The 17,455-nt window shown below is 45.0% G+C and overlaps 1 protein-coding gene across 1 annotated transcript in view; it reads left to right on the forward strand.

Moving 5' to 3' along the window:
- chic1 (cysteine-rich hydrophobic domain 1) overlaps positions 1-16,925 on the forward strand; it is a 47,343-nt gene extending 30,418 nt beyond the window's left edge. Inside the window, exons 4-6 of the mRNA XM_072505643.1 lie at positions 2,564-2,620; positions 10,934-10,993; positions 11,539-16,925. Of these exons, the coding sequence (XP_072361744.1) occupies positions 2,564-2,620; positions 10,934-10,993; positions 11,539-11,589 (168 nt within the window). The 3' untranslated portion in view covers positions 11,590-16,925. The remainder of the gene's footprint in view (positions 1-2,563; positions 2,621-10,933; positions 10,994-11,538) is intronic.
- The last annotated feature ends 530 nt before the right edge of the window (positions 16,926-17,455 follow it).

Genomic DNA, 17,455 nt, shown 5'->3' on the forward strand with positions numbered 1-17,455 from the left:
CACGGCAAACCCTCAGTTTGAATCCAACTTTTCATGCTCGATAAAGTTCCATGCCTCATCAGGCGTTTCTAAATAGTGGTGCTGATCTTGGAACGTGACCCACAAACGCGCTGGCTGCAACATCCCGAACTTCACCCCCTTCCGATGGAGAACCCCCTTAGCCCGGTTAAAACCAGCCCTCTTCTTAGCCACCTCCGCACTCCAGTCCTGGTAAATACGGATCTCTGTGTTCTCCCACCTGCTGCTCCGTTCTTTTTTGGCCCATCTCAGGACACACTCCCTGTCCATAAAGCGGTGGAACCTCACCATTACAACCCTTGGCGGCTCGTTGGCTTTGGGTCTCCTTGCCAGGACTCAATGAGCCCCATCCAGCTCCAGGGGCCTCGCGAAAGCTCCCGTGCCCATCAGCGAATTGAGCATCGTGCTCATATATGCCCCGGCATCGGGGCCCCTCCACTCCTTCAGGGAGACCCAGAATCTGAAGATTCTTCCTCCTCGACCTATTCTCCAGGTCCTCAAATTTTTCCTGCCACCTCTTGTGCAGCGCCTCGTGCTCCTCCACCTTCACCGCCAGGCCCAAGATCTCATCCTCATTCTCCGGGGCTTTTTGCCGCACCTCCTGGATCGCCGCACCTTGGGCCTTCTGGGTCTCCACAAGCTTCTCAATCACCGCCTTCATTGGCGCCAGCATTTCTGTCTTCAGCTCCGCAAAGCAGCGTTTAAGGAATTCCTGCTGCTCCTGCGACCACTGCGCCCATGCTGTTTGGTCTCCACCCGCTGCCATCTTGCTTTTCCTCCCTCGCACTTTCCGCTGCACCAGGATCACTTTTGTAACCGCTCCACTCCTGGTCCAATCCATATAATGTCTGGGGAACCTTGCTGTCACCTTCCCACACTGGGAGCCGTCGAACAATTGCCGTTGGGGCCCCTCTGAAGAGCCCAAAAGTCCGTTCCCGGCGGGAGCTGCCAAACGTGCGACCTACCTAGGCATAGCCGCAACCGGAAGTCAGCAGAGTCCCATTTAATAATGGGGTAGTTCTCAGCGCTTAAAACTCCAGGAAACACCCCACTGAGCGCACTCAAAACAGGTATCTCGTTTTTCCGTTAAATCGCGCCCAATATATTTCCAGGTCAGGATGGTGGGTGACTTGGAAAGGAACCTCCAGGTAGTGGTGTTTCTGCTGCTTTTGTCTTTCTAGATGGTAGTTTTTGTGGGTTTGGAGGGTGCTGTCTGAGGAGCTTTACTCAGTGCATCTTGTAGGTGGTACACACTTCTGCTACTGTTCATCGGTGATGGAGGGAGTGTTTGTGGAAGAGGTGCCAATCAAGTTGGCTGCTTTGTCCTGGATGGTGTCGAGTGTCTTGAGTGTCATTGGAACTGTACTCATCTTGGCAAGTGGAGAGCATTCCATCACACTTCTGACATGTGCCTTGTAGATTGTGGACAGATGTGCACAGGATTCTTAGCCTCTGACCTGCTGTGTAGTTACAGTGTTTCTAAGGCTAGTTCAGTTTCTTGTCAATGGCAATGCCTGGGAAGTTTTTGGAATATTAGAGGTAGCCAAAGAAAGGGGACAAAGATGAATCTCATATTAGGATTGTTACTGGAAGTCCGTGTACTTGCACAATTCAATTTGACTAATCCAGTAACTTGCACTCTAATTTTCATGACGTCACTCTACTATAAGTTAATTTGAGAAAATGCTATTGTCATATTTTTTTTCTTGTTTTGGAACTTGTGGATTTTAGGCTTTGATAATTAGCCTGTTCAAAGCTTCTGACTTTAATGCTGGCATCTTTTCTTTTGGTGGGGGGTAGTGTGTACATTAGTTACATGATAGTCTGTTGCAGCCATCCTCCATTGCAGCATGGTATGAATAAAATATTTGGTTCATTCTATTTCTCTACACTGAAAGTCTGGAATGTTTTCTAAGATCTTCCAACAGGCCTTGTTACGTGCCAGAATTGCCATTTTCTTGGGTAAATGGTAGCCCCAATTCTCATTGTGGCATTGAATTAATTGATGTTGTAGAACTGCACCAGATGTAGGAGCTGCAAGTGAAGAAGTTATAACTTTACTTGCATCTATATTTATCTGTTGCAAAGAATGACAGGAAAACACCATTGCAGTGCCGTTTTGTAATTCTTCACCAAGTGGTGCATTCGGTAGCTCACTGCAGGCAAAATTTAAACTTCCGTGCCTGCCTGTTGGTTTCCTGAAATCCCATTGTAGGATAGTGGAGGTGTGTGCTGCCACTTGATGCATACTTTTAATATTTTAAATTCTGGATCATGAAATTTTAAATTAGGTCTTTGGTATGATTTTTATGTGGATTGGTTCCCATCTCTTCAGAAGTTGCTGATTGAGCAAGTAAAGTTGGAACAGTTTGTAATAGGTTGCCTTTTTATAATGTTGTTGTCAAAAGTCCAAAATGCAGAATGATAAAATGCTTCACATCAAATAAATCTTCTGTTTTATCAAATACCTTGCCGCTTCATTATGGAAATACTTTGTGTTTTAAATATATCGCCAAGAGGAAATCTTTCATTTAATGTTTTTCAGACGAGAAGATCAATACAAAAGCTGTTAGATTGGGAGAACAACAGATTGTATCACAAGGTGAGAAAATGAATTATGTCCTTTTATGTGAAGTACATAAATACTGTAGCTTACGAATTGGCAAAAATTGTACTGATGACGATTCTGAACAAAAAGCTCAGACGTTTTCAAGCAGTAATTCCACATGGCGGCGCTATCTTTTGCTTGTACCTGTACATGTCCATACCTTGACCTGTAAGAATCCAAATGGTTTTAGCGCATACTGTCCATACTGGCTCTCTGCACGAGTAACTCAGCTAGTTTTGCTGTCTTTTCCCTGTAGCCATGAACATTTTTTCCATTCTGATTATCCAATTCCCTTTTGAAAGCCACGATTAAATTTTCCATTTAAATGATAAAGTTATTATTCTCTGTATTTTCTACACTGCCACGGTTATGCGGTTCAGAATTTTCTTGCTTTAAGAGAGAATTCAGTCGTCCTCTATCAATAACTTTATTACGGATTCCTGTATTAGAACAAAGAAAAGTAAAGCACAGGAACAGCCCCTTCAACCCTCCAAGCCTATGCCGATCATTTAATTTAACAATCTTTATTGTCAAAAGTAGGTTTACATTAACACTGCAATGAAGTTACTGTGAAAACCCCTAGTCGCCATTTCCGGTGCCTGTTCGGGTCCACTAGGAGAATTCAGGGTGTCCAATTCACCTAACAGGCACGTCTTTTGGGACTTGTGGGTGGAAACCCATGCAGATACAGGGTGAACGTACAGACTCCGCACAGACAGTGAGCCAAGCCGGGAATCGAACCTGGGACCCTGGTGCTGTGAAGCAGCAGTGCTAACCACTATGCTACCGTGCGTATGATGCCCTAACAAAAAACAAAACATTCTGCCCGTACTCGGTCCGTATCCCTCTATTTCCTCCCTAATCATGTACCCATCCAGATGCCTCTTAAATGTTGCTAACGTGCCTGCTTTCACCACATCCTCTGGTAGCGTGTTCCAGTGCATGAAAAACCTACCCCACACATCTCCCTTAAACTTTCCCTCTCTCACCTTGAACCTGTGCCGCCTTATACAAAGAACAATACAGCACTGGAACAGGCCCTTCGGCCCTCCAAGCCTGTAACGGTCATGATACCAACCTTGGCCAAATCCCTTGGCACTTCCTTATGCAGTATCCCTTGTGACACTTCCACACTTGGAAAAAGCCTCTGACTATCCACCCTGTCTATGCCTCTCATAATTTTTTTTTTTCTTTTTAAAAAAAAAAAAATGAATTTAGTGTACCCAATTCATTTTTTCTAATTAAGGGGCAATTTAGCGTGGCCAATGCACATCTTTGGGTTGTTGGGGCGAAACCCACGCAAACACTGGGAGAATGTGCAAACTCCACACGGACAGTGACCCAGAGCCGTGATCGAACCTGTGACCTCGGCGCCGTGAGGCTGCAGGGCTAACCCACTGTGCCACCGTGCTGCCCTGCCTCTCATAATTTTGTAGACCTCTTTCAGGTCACCCCTCAGCCTCCGTCTTTCCTAGTTTACTCAACCTCTCCTCATAGCCAACATCCTCAAGATCAGGCAACATCCTGGTGAACGTTCTTTGCACTCTCTCCAAAGCTTCCACGTCCTTCTGATAATGTGGTGACCAGAACTGCACACAATACTCCAAATGCGGCCTAACCAAGGTATTATACAGCTGCAACATGATTTCCCAACTCCTGTACTCAATGCCCAGCTGATGAAAGCAAGCATGCCATATGCCTTCTTACTCACCTTGGCCACCTGTGTTGCCACTTTTAGGGAACTGTGGACCTGCACGCCCACATCCCCCCTATATGTTAATGTTCCTAAGGGTTCTACCATTTACAGTATAATTCATATCTAGATTTGATCCTCCAAAATGCATCACCTTGCATTTGTCCGGATTAAACTCCATCTGCCATTTCTGTGCCCAAGACTACAGTCTATTTATATCCTGTTGTATCCTCGGCACTATCAGCAACTCCACCAATCTTTGTTGCATCCGCAAACTTACTAATCAGACCACCCGCAGTTTCCTCCAGATCATTTAGGTCCCAGCACTGATCTCTGCGGATCACCACTACCTACAGATCTCCATTCTGCAAAACATACTTCCACCGCCCTATTGTTGGAAGTTTATTTTAGGAGAGAGAATATATAAACTCAACTATTAGAAGGATGCCAATATATTTAGCACATTGATGTGAATAAGCTCAGCTACATGGTCAACTGTCCCAAAATCCTGTTTGAATCAGTCCTGTTTGAATCAGTCCAGTCCAGCTTTCACTACTTTGAAATGGCCCTTAATCAAGTTACAAATTACATCCTGGTATATTATTCCTTTTCATCTTTCCTGAAGTAGTGACTGTTCCACTCCCCTTCACTGTTTCTCTATCAGACTGATTTTGCATAGAACCATTCCTGTCTATCTGGATGAAGCCAATACATTTCCAACAATTGCTGTCTTCTCTATCATCATCTCTCGCCACCCATGAGTGAATCTTGGCTTCCTTGTTTTCACTAACTACATGTGGTCCCTCAGCAACATCTTCCATGAGCATTAAATTGGCAAGTGTATATATTCTGATGACAGGTGGCGTCCCCTCTACATCGATACTTTTATCCCCATGACCATGTTCACGCTGTTGGGACTGCCTTTTTGCCATCATGGGCCCCATTCAACTGGAAAGGTTTCAAGTGTCATATCGGGTGCGACTTCCCGGCTGCTTCATGATGGCCAAGCCAGCGAAACCCCGACCTGTATTGAACGCCGGAAATGATCCCCTGGAACTTCCCGGCGGAACTGGCTGCCCCGCCAGCTGATTCGCCAGAACCGCATCTGGCGGTTCCCTGTTAGCAAGGAGGAGCTGCTCATAAATGCTCCATCCGAACTAAATCCCAGGCAGCACTCAACCATGGCACCACGTTAGACCTGCTCCATGTTTCGGGGATGCGGACCTGAACAGGCTGCTGGACGTCTGGGAGCCAGTGGCACTGACCAGTTCGGGCAGCGTGACCAGGAGACCGCCGTACAATGTCGGAAGAAGACCAGTGACCTCCACGAAGTCACAAGGGTAAGTTAACACCCTCATCTCCAGGACCAGAAGAGTCGAATGATGCAGAGGCCTCTGGAGCTCACTCCAGTTGCCCCTCCGTCCCATGGAGACCATAGGGCCCTATGGGCACCATCTGGGAGGAGGAAGCCCTGGAGGCCGACCCGGTGCCTGCCACCAGGGAGACTACGGCGGTCTCCACCTCACCTGAATCCTCCCCCCACCTCCTGACACCAGCGCGTCTTGAGTTCAGTGGGCAGAGCTGTCTCACGGAGTCGAGGTCCCAGGTTTGATCCCGGCTCTGGGTCACTGTCCGTGTGGAGTTTGCACATTCTCCCCGTGTTTGCGTGGGTTTCGCCCCCACAACCCAAAGATGAGCAGGGTAGGTGGATTGACCATGCTAAATTGCCCCTTAATTGGAAAAAATGAATTGGGTACTCTAACTTTATTTTAAAAAAACAAAAAAAGATTAAGGATCACTGAGCGAGTACGGTTGGTGGGGGTCACCATCTGTAGCTAGGGAGAATGGGGATTTGAATGTTCACTATTAAAACATGTTACACATGATATATGTGAATCCTCTGTCACGTTATTCTTCATAACTTGCCTGCCCACAACCCCAGCTGCCCGCTGCTCGCTCCACACCCTGGGCACTGGTCCTACAGCAAGAGCCCCTGATGCAGACACCGTGTAGGCATTGGGTATGAGCACACTGTCAGCAGAAAGACGAGTTAAACTTTGGTAGAGACTGAGGAGCACCAGAGCTGACTCAAGCTGGTTATCATCACCCTCTTGCCTTGTATAGAGACCCCATGACAGTGCCGACACAGGCTTATTACCCTGGAGTTGTTTTACACATAAAGCTAGGAGGGTGGAACAAAACAGTTGGGGAGGGGGGTGCATGTGTGAGAGGGTCAAGGAATGTGGCAGGGGGAAAGGGGTGGGAGGGAGAGGAATGGGGTGGGGGTGGGGAGTTGGGGGAAGGGAGTGAGCTGAAGGACAAAGTCTCGTCCTATGTTTAGAGGGTGAGGGTGAGGGCCTCCCTAGCACTCCAGGCATGCTGGACTCTCGCTGCTCCCTCAGGTTCTCCCCAGGCTCACCCTCCAGCCTCTCCTTGTTCAGCTCCTCCTCAGTCGAGGCCGTATGCCCCTCCAGCACATCACTCTGCTGCTGTGCCAGGTTTTGGAGGGCAGAGCGGATCACCACAAAGCAGGCGAGTCTCTGGGAGGTGTACAGCAGTGCACCACCAGCGGTCCAGGCATCAGATCCCATTTTCAGCAGTCCGATACACAACTCAATGGCAGCACGGGCCTCGTTATATCAGGTTTCCATGTTGGTCTCCGGCCTCTGCACTGGCGTCATCAGCCAGGACCTCAGTGGGTACTCCTTATCCTCCAAGAGCCAACCCATCATCCTGGGTGGTCTTCGAAGACGCTGGGGATCTCTAATTGTCCCAAATGTAGCTGTCGTACACGCTCCATAGGAAGCGTGCCCACACCTGCATGATCCAGAGGTGGTGGTCGCACACGAGTTGACCTTTCAGGGAGTGGAACCCCTTTCTGTTAATAAAGGACCCTCCTTGATACCCTAGTGCGCACAAGGTGATATTTGGCCATCAATTACCACCTGGGCCTAGAGCATCCCAGCGATGGTGGAAAATCTTGCTAAGCAGGCTTGATCCACCTCAAAGTTAATATGGTCAGCTGCCTGGTCACGGGTGCACTGATAGGTTGTAGCTTGGAAAATGCAGCACAAGTCGCCACTCGAGCCCTGCAATGAACTCGTTGCTTAAAAGCTCAGGGCTGCGGTGACCTTCACAGCCACTGGGAGTGGGTGTTCTCTTCCTCCACGTGGTGCCATGTCTGCAAGGAAATGGCACAAGTGCTGCTCTGTCTCCTTGTTGAGACGGAGCCTACTGCGGCACATGCTGTCCATCATCTCCTTGAAAGATCAACGATGCTTATGACTGGGGCTGTCACGGGCATTCCCCCTCTGGATGCCTTCTTGGCCTGATGGGCATCCGGATCTGCAGGGTGCGTCGGGCGGCCCCCTGCAAATGGAGTGCTACCTCCAGCCTGTGTCGATGCTGCTGCCGCCTTCTCTGGCGTTTGGCTGCCTGGGCTGCTGCCAGCACCACGAGGGCTGCCGCTGCGGGATCAACAACACCATCCATCTTGGTTGCTGTAAGGAATTGGAGAAGGACAGAGACCAACAATCAGTTAAGGCTTCCACCCGGGACCCTCATATCCCCCGAGCCTCCTCTCACCCTTGCGTGTCCTGCCTTCTGTCATCCACCAAGCCAATTGTGGTGGAGAACCCTGCTCAGCAAACTCATTCCCGGTCACAGCAGGAGCCACTAGACCCAAGAGTACTGCCGGGAACATTAGGGAGACCGTCCTCGGTCATCTTCCCCTGATCCATGCACTCACCCTCTGGTTGTGTGGATATCCCCAGCGCTTGGGTATTTGATTATTGGCTGCTTCCTCTGTGGTGTTGAGGCCCTAGGATTCAAAGTGCCCGGGCCTCTCGCTTTGATTGGAATGCTAGATTATTATACTCCTCTGAGACATGGCATGTGTACCCACAAGAATGCACTTGAGAATATTTTGTTTATGAAACAGTCAACAGTAACAAAGATTTGAAAATCAACTACATAACGTTCCACATATCACACTAACCGTTAAACGACAAGGAAACCAATACAAAGCTATATCAGCTCATTTTCACAAACAAAACCCTCGTTGGTTCCTCATCAGAAATGGAGGATAAGCCTGACAGTGTGTTGCCATGTCCAGAACTTTGTCGTAGAAATAATCTGTCCATCAATGTGTGACTCGTTCCACGTATCAGTGCCATCCTCCGTCCAGGAGCAGCAGCTGTGCAGGCCCCCCCCCCCTTCCCCCACACAGCCCAGTCTTGTCAGAACCAAATCGTGGCATCCACATATTCCACTGGCAGTTGAACATCCTTGACTTCCAGCGTGTTTAACCTACAATGACATGCTAGTTACATGCAGCACGTGCCACACCAGAAACAAAAGCATCAGCAATCTGCGAAAGAATTTCTTCAACGGCGTTGGCAGATGGCCCATTTGGAACGATGTTGCGCACCTGTGAAGTGCTCACATAACTAACGATGTCAATTCCTTATTAGCAATAGCCTTCAGCTGTGCAGGCAGAGGCTACTCACAGCCAAAGGTAGTTAAAGTAACCGTCTGCATATAAGCACAAACGGGGCTCTGTCCTGGAAGTGTTTGATAGGACAGACAGGCAGCAGCTATAGTTGCCTCTGTTATGGGTATGCACAATATTGGAGGATGGCCTATAGACCCCGCAGATGCTAAGGCCATCACACCGCCCACTCCCCTCCTCCACCCTCCCCAGCCCAGCGGCAAGCCTCGACCTATGGCACCCAGCTCCTGACCAGGCCCATCCCCATCTCTGGGGTTCTCTTCTCTTCTCCCCCCCAAAAGCACTGGGCAGCAGCTCCAGTGCCCCTGGGCTGGATTCCAGGGAATGGAAATGGCTACTCAGCTCCCTTCAGCAGCCATTGCTATAGCTTCCTGTTTTTAAATAGGAGTGCTAAACGGCACCCGCACGACCTTGCTAAGGGGCCGGTTAGTTCCCGGGAGGCAGTGAGATTGGGCTTCCATCTCATTATTGCGATGGAGATTACTCTTAATTTACATCAATTGATGTCCCACCACAACTGGACAGGATCCGAAACCCGTCACCGGGAGCAGGCCGGTTAGATCACGAACTGATTCGCGCCCGGTGCAGATCCTGATCTTGACCTCTCCCATGATTTATCCGGCACGCCTGGATTTGAGCTATGCGCAACGCGGCCGTTAAATCGCGCCCCAAGTCTTGGACGTGTCACGCCTTCTTTCTGCTGCACCTCGGGGTTTTTTGGCAACTGGCATAAATCGCTGATGCGATGTCATTTGCTCAGGCTGAACTGAACCACGTACAGTCTCTCTATTAATTTTCTCTGAAGTAGGCTTCATATTTCAATCTACAAGATAGCTTGTGATTAAAGATTAATCTCTGTACTGTTGCCTCCTCTGCCCTTGATTCAGCTATCAGTTTCCCCCCTGTCCCCTTGACTGGGCTTCCATTGTTCATACTTGGAACTTGGATTTCAACTTATCCAAAATGCAGCTGTTGATACCCTGTCCAGCATTGTTTCATTCACCCATTAAATCATTCCTTCAATCAAACGCCGGCAGATCATTTTCCGGTGGCAGGAACAACAGCAGCTTGGCCACCACTGACCTGATGTGAGCGACCAATTTAAATCATTCAAAAGGCCAATCAATGGCCATATGACTAGTCAACAGTGGTGCTGTACCCATAGGGTGCTGGCCTCCTAATGGTGTGCCAGGGTGTGGAGGTGGGGGCTTTATTTCTAGAGACTGCAGACCTTGTGTCCAGGGTAATGGCTGTCCCTGTTGCCCCACTGGAGGAGTTACCTCTCGAATCACTGGCATTTACCTGCTGGCTCTTGCACAGAAATAAAATTTTCTTCATCCCTGTGAGAGTAGCCACTGGGAAGACTGACACCACAGTCCCACTGCCTTCTTGCATTGGCTTAGGACTCATGTTGGGCCCTGACATTGGGACCTTTCTTGTGCTGGAAAAATCCAAGCCATGCTTTCATCTGCTCCTCTTCCTGTAAAGCATCTTAAGATGTTCCCAATGTTGGAGTTCCTACATTAATTTTTTTTTTTAAATTTGGAGTACCCAATTAATTTTTCCAACTAAGGGGCAATTTAGTGTGGCAAATCCACCTACCCTGCACATCTTTGAGTTGTGGTGGTGAAACCCACGCAAACACTGGGAGAGTGTTTAAACTCCACATGGACTGTGACTCAGAGCCGGGATCGAACCTGGGACCTCGGTGCCATGAGGCAACAGTGCTACCCACTGTGCTACCGTGCTCCTGGAGTTCATAGATTAATGAAAGCTGTTCTTCACCTGAATGTTTCTTGAATATGCAGGGTAGGAGAAAGAATAATATTGGCAGCATTGACTGATAGCAAGACCAGCTAAGTCACTACTTGTAGTAGAGAAGAGTGAGTAGTAAGGCTGAATTGTTAAACTTTCAGATAAAGGATGACGTTTTATTAAATGTGGTGTTACTGGAGTTTCTTTCTAATGTTCGTGTACAGAATTAATCAAATTACCCCAGAAGTTGAAATCTTTGGCTGACCTAATATAGCACTTGCACTAGGATGTTTTTAAGGAAAAGTTTTTATTTGTCTTCGCTAAATGTTTTTTTTTGTTTTGTGATTAGCTTGGTTTGCACTGGAAGTTAAGTAAAAGGAAATGTGAGTCCAGTAACATGATGGAATATGTAAGTAAACTTTCATTTTGATAACCCTGTTACAAAACTCTCTTTTGCTTTGCCAATTTTCTTCCTCTGAAGAAGCTGATTCTTGTTGGGATGTAATTTCATGGGCACTGCCTATGAACAGTCTGCATGTTGATTCTTGCCAGTGAATGTCAGCAGCATGTTTGCAGACTGAGTGATTTTATCCTTGCCCATCACCCACATAAGCATTTTACTGCAAGAATAGCTGGAAACTGAGCAAGAGTGGGAGGATTGGTGGATTATCTTATTTTCAGCAATGTCGTCATAACCATTGCCTGATTGAAATTAGCTAACTAGCAGCAGACCTAGAATTGAAATGAGAGGAAGCAAAAATCAGTAGGCTGGTCACCTCCGCTCGTCTGATTCTTAGTGGATCACTCAAGATCAGCTTTTGCAGAGGTCTGAGGCTAGCTTTTTTGATTTGGGAATAGTGCAACATGCAGGACCTATGGACTGCAGAATAAAGATCTGAATGTTGAACAGCATTTGGTATTGAATAAAAAAGTAACTTTTCTTGTTCTTTACAGGTAATACTAATAGAATTCTTACCAAAATTCCCTATATTCCGACCGGACTGAAAAAAAGCCCAACTGTCGAAGTAACAGCATATCATTCCTGCCTTAGTGCCTTGTAGATATCTGAACAGATGACTGCCAATACACCTGTTTTAACAGTAATCTACTGGAGTGAGTGTCAATACCGTTATAATCTATTTTCTTTCTTTCACAAAGCACATTTTGCACATGTATTATTTTCCCTTTCTCTGAAGTGTTGCACTCAATATGTTCCCCCATTCACTTATTGAATGTGGAGATGTTCACTTTTAAAGAACTCAAATCTTGTACATAGTGCTTTACTCCATATTGTACAGTGTGGTTACATTAATGTTTACAGATTGTAATGTTACTTCTTTACTACACCCCAACAAGAACCTAGAAGTATGGAAGGACTTTCTGATTGTGTGTATTTTTGTGCAGAATATAATCTGTATAACATATTCATAATGAGATTAGCAAAGCAACTGGAAGAGGAAGTGCCTTTTATTACACGAGGAACAATTACCCCCATTGAAGCAAAATGTCAAGTCTAATAAACACTGCATGTGAAAAATGACCAAGGAAATGAATTAGATAAAAACTAATACTTCTGCAATAGAGCTACTGAACTTAAGTATTCTGATCATTATTGCCATCTCCAGTTATCCGTAAATTTTACTCTGTGAATCACGAAGCATAACATTTATATTTCATTACGGATGAAGGATAAAATGATGGAAGATTCAGTGTATGGTTCCTATTAGTATCAAAGTACCCGTAGTTAACATCTTTTTCCCTCTCCCCCACAATACTTTGCTTTTTAACCTCTGCTTTAGCTTGGGTAGTCCTGCTGAAACTAGTAAAATATTCATTTCCCTATGAAAATCACTGTTCTTTATTTAATTGGTAACACCTTCTCTGAGTTTTAATCATGTTGCTAAGTAACAAGTTTTAATTGTGAAAGAAGAATGCATTATGAATATTTATGTCAACAAGAGTTTTTAATTTCACTCCCTCCAAAACATACTCCTGGAGACTTTGTTCCTATTCTACAAAGATTTGGGGGGTTAGTAAAGATGCAGGTTATACATGTTGAGCTTCCTATTCAGGACTATTAAGTCTTGTGGATTTTATTTTTTAGTAATTTAGCACATTTTTTTTTAGTAAGTGGAGTTGGCCACTCTGCATAATTTTAAATAGCGGAGCTGAAATTCATTATTGTCTCATTGCCATTTTTTTGCAGCTTGTACCTTCTTGCATAGAAATATTCATTGCAGTGGTATAATACCAAAAGCTTTTTTGCAACTTAAAAAGGACAGGACATTTGAGAATTTTATGGATGTTTAGTACATATACCTGCCATACCTGTATTGCATTCGGTAATATTTTTTTTGTCACTAAATAGCTGTTAGGACAGGGAGACAGAAAATGCCCTTTGGTGCACTGATGTTGGTCTCTCGTACCCAAACTCTCTGTCTCTCGTTGCAGTATCCAGCTACATTTTTAATGATCTTGTATTTGGCTCAACTACCCTCCCTGGTAACTTCTTGCAAGCATTTCATCCTTTAAATAAAGAACTTTCTAATAGCTGTTGTAAATTTTGTGCTTTAGTCTCTCTCCCCAGGCTTACCGAAGTGTTCTAGATTATACCTTTTTAATGTCTTTTGTTGAGGTTTTTGTTTTCCCCACCCCATATTTGAATTTAATATTTCCCCTTTATATTTAATGTTTCCTTTTTCTGCCAGAACTGATTCTTTTCATCTTGAAACTTCGAAGAACCAATCAAATGTAACTTTAACAGTCGTTATTTAAACTGTTAAAATTGGTCCCTTGATGTGGCAAATGCCAAATTAACTAAATGGTCTACCTGTGGAAGCAGTTGTCTAAGCCTCTAATCACCTCTACACCTCTGTTAGTCAGGATTGCCAGATCTCAGGATAAATTAGAATACATTGAAGATAAATAAGAACATAAGAATTAGGAACAGGAGTAGGCCATCTGGCCCCTCGAGCCTGCTCCGCCATTTAATGAGATCATGGCTGATCTTTGTGGACTCAGCTCCACTCTCCGGCCCGTACACCATATCCCCGAATCCCATTATTCTTTAGAAAGGCATCTATCTTTTTCTTAAAAACGTTTAAAGAAGGAGCCTCAACTGCTTCACTGGGCAAGGAATTCCAGAGATTCACAACCCTTTGGGTGAAGAAGTTCCTCCTACACTCCGTCCTAAATCTACCTCCCCTTATTTTGAGGCTATGCCCCCTAGTTCTGCTTTCCCCGACCAGTAGAAACAGCCTGCCCGCATCTATCCTATCTATTCCCTTCATAATTTTATATGTTTCAATAAGATCCCCCCGCATCCTTCTAAACTCCAATGAGTACAGTCCCAGTCTACTCAACCTCTCGTCATAATCTAATCCCCTCAACTCTGCGATCAACCTAGTGAATCTCCTCTGCACTCCCTCCAGTGCCAATATGTCCTTTCTCAGGTAAGGAGACCAAAACTGAACACAATACTCCAGATGCGGCCTCACCAACACCTTATACAATAAGTGTTTAGATTATCACTTCGCCCAACCAATTTGATCTAGATTATTTCACAGTAACTTCTAAAATTATTACTGAACAATTATTAGATAAAATAGTTCCCTAGAGCAAAAATCATGTTGATATTTATACCCCCACTTTTTAAACAAAAAATAATGAACCATCTCCTCTCCTGCTTTGTGCATTCCCCACTTTATTTCTGATGGGTCACTTATCCGATTTGAGGAAAGATATTTAAAGACCATCTAATTGCATCAATGTTGCAAAAGTGATAGTAAGAAAGGGATAAATGTATTCCACCTCAGATTTGTAAAAACTTGAGACATTGTTTAGCATGTTAAATCACTGTATTGGCCTGATGATTTTGTAATGCAGTTTCCTGCATAATTTTTATAATTAAACGGTGCTGGAAAACCCAGCAGGTCTGCTGCATCTATTGAGAGAAAACTGTTGATGTTTTGTGTCAAATATGACTCTCTCTTTGGACCAAACAAGAGTCATATTGGATTTGACACTTTGTGCGCGTTTCTCCAAAAAGATTTCTAAGTTAATTTGTGACGTTTTATTCAGGAAGTTTCCCACCTGCTCTGCCAGCGAGTTCCCCACCCTTATTCAATGACATTTAGTCAATTTTTGGGGCCATGGGGAGTTTCTCACCAGTTTAGCCCACACTTAGAATTTTTCTTAGCACTGTGGAGCTGAACTCTGAGATCGGGCTGCCATTTTGAAAGGGTGCCCCACTCTCTAAGTGAGCTTGTGGGTCGCCAACACCCCCCCCCCCCCCCCCCCCCCACCCATGGGCAATGTCACCCCCCACACATGGACACTACCCCACCCCCAAGTGAGGACACCCCACTATGAGGTCCCTGGAAGTTACCCCTCTTCAGGCCTCCCAAAGCCCCCATCCAGCGCACCTCACTTCTAAGACCACCACTCATTACCCCATCCTCCCCAGAGGCCCCTACTTAGCGGCCCTGCACTCTCCACCCTTCAATCCTTCCACCCTCATTTCATGGGCATGGTCCCCCTCACCCTTGGCAGTACCACCTTGGCACCCTTGACCAAGGCAGTGCTTCTGCTGGCTTGGCAGTGCCAAATGGGCACCGTGGCTGTGCCAGGGTGGCAGTGCCAAGGTGCCAGCTGGGTAGTGCCTAGGTGCCCATGTTCCAGAGGGAGGGCCAGGGAATCACCCTTCACTTATCCTGGCCATTCAGGGGTCTCCAATAGCCCGGGAGACCCCCCCCCCCCCCCTCCCCCAGGTGCCGTTCCACCTGGTCCACGTTTGTGTGGACCGGCACTGATTGGCGCCCGGCTGCAGCCCCCTTGGGGAGGCCAGTGGATCCCGGGCAGGTAGGTCGTCAGGAGATTTACGACCTACTTCCGCGAGCGTCATTCTGTACCCCCCCATTTGGGGCGGAGTTCCAACTCCGACGTCTCTCGGGACTCTGGTGAATCCCATGAGACATGGAAGCTGTTGGGAGGCTCGCTGCAGGCTTTTCCTGAGATTCTCCGGCCGCGTTGTGCTCTCGCTTGCGTGCAATGTGGCCAAAGAATCGCGCCCTTAATCGCTCCACAGATGCGGCCAGACTTGCTGAGTTGTTGCATCATTTTGTTTTTATTTCAGATCTCCAGCATCTGCAGTATTTTCCTTTTATTACTAACTTTTTAATGTTGCCTATTTTTAACCATAATTGTGCTCTTTGCCAGAATTTTACATCAGAGTTTAATAGAAAACTATTATAAGAAAGTAATTTGGAAAGGTTCACAAGGTAGCTATGGGAACCCTGATATTCCTACACCCTTTTAAAAAAAAAAAAAAAAATCTATCCAGTTTAATTTAAATGTTGCTAGTAAATGGAGGCAAATGTTCCATCTCAAATTTTTGAGTAACATTTTTTATGATTTTTATTTATGTAATGTTTCTGTTTATTTGGAAGTGCCACAAGTTGGTCTTGTTAACTGCAGAAAAACAAAGTTTCAAATGCAGGTTTATGCTGTTTGGGAGTGCTTTTGTTAAATCTGCTTGTGGATGAATCAGTTCAAAATTTGTCCGATAATCAGGACTACAATGTGGGTTGCATGATAGACTGTACACAGTTGTAAAGTTAAAGCAATTATTTGCTGGCTATGCTGTGAAGAATGTAGAATACATATTTCCCGACATGTAATCAACTAATTTTAGTAAGTTATTTGACAGATTAATAGATCCTTTGTCAAGTGGAGCATGTTTTCAGTAGGTATTCAAAGTGATCCCAGCATAAGAAAGTAAATTAATTCAAACATTTTTATCTGAATAAAGGGGAAAATGTTGCCATGATTCACCATCATTGCATAATATTTGTTGGTTGAGTTACCAAACATGGGCTGGGGAAAAAGAAGAAAGCAACCCTAAATGCTCAAACATAGAATTCAATTAACATTGTAACATCTAGCCTTTGTATGGTATTCCAGTTACATCATCTAAACCACATTGAGCGTGTTGAATGTACTGTAGACCAACGGCTAAGCACATGGATAAATGTCAGTGTTTTATGAAATCTTTTCAAAAGTATTGGCCCAACCAGTAAAATGCTGTACTTCATCTGAGTTGTACATAGCACTAGAAGTTATTGATGTATCAGTAATTCAAACAATCATGTTGCCATTGTTAAATTTTTTTGCCATTTGAAGTATCTAATTCCCTTTCTTCTCTTCCCCAGCCCCAACCAAAATCTTTTATCATAATTAAGCTTACTGTTGACTGTTCTGTTTTGTGTATTTATAAAATGTGCTACTTTCCATCCGACTAGGTCATTTATGAACATGTATAAATAAAACCAGTTTTAAGTATAGTGTGGTGTTTTTGATTTCCTCCACATTCCCCACCTCTTTTTGAATCTTCAATTAAAATCATCCAGGATTCATTCATCTTCTTACAACAATAAACAAACTAGACTACTTTAATTTTGCACAGGTGCTGATGTTGGAATGGATCACTTGCAAAACTTACCAATTAATTCCGGATTCATTTTACCTGATGAGTCTCATAATGTTTCACCTTTTGAAGAATATAGTGGCAGATGGACTCTTTACTTGCATGCTAAATGAATACTAAAGTTTAAAAAAAAAAAAGGTTACTAACAGACTAGATAGTTATTATCACATTGCTGTGCCCAACTGACTACATTCCAACTACAACTGCACTTCATGAAAGAAAAATAACTTTGTTGGCAGTAAGGTGCTTTGAGACATCCTGTGATCATGAGAGGCACCATGTAAGAAATGTTTTTTTTTAAGAATAGGATTATATCTTCATTTCTTCCTGAGCTATTGCTTGTCCTAAAATACTATTTGCTCCTTTTGGCCATTCTTTCCTGATATT

Source organism: Scyliorhinus torazame, chromosome 5, assembly GCF_047496885.1.
Source record: "Scyliorhinus torazame isolate Kashiwa2021f chromosome 5, sScyTor2.1, whole genome shotgun sequence".
NCBI lineage: Eukaryota > Metazoa > Chordata > Chondrichthyes > Carcharhiniformes > Scyliorhinidae > Scyliorhinus > Scyliorhinus torazame.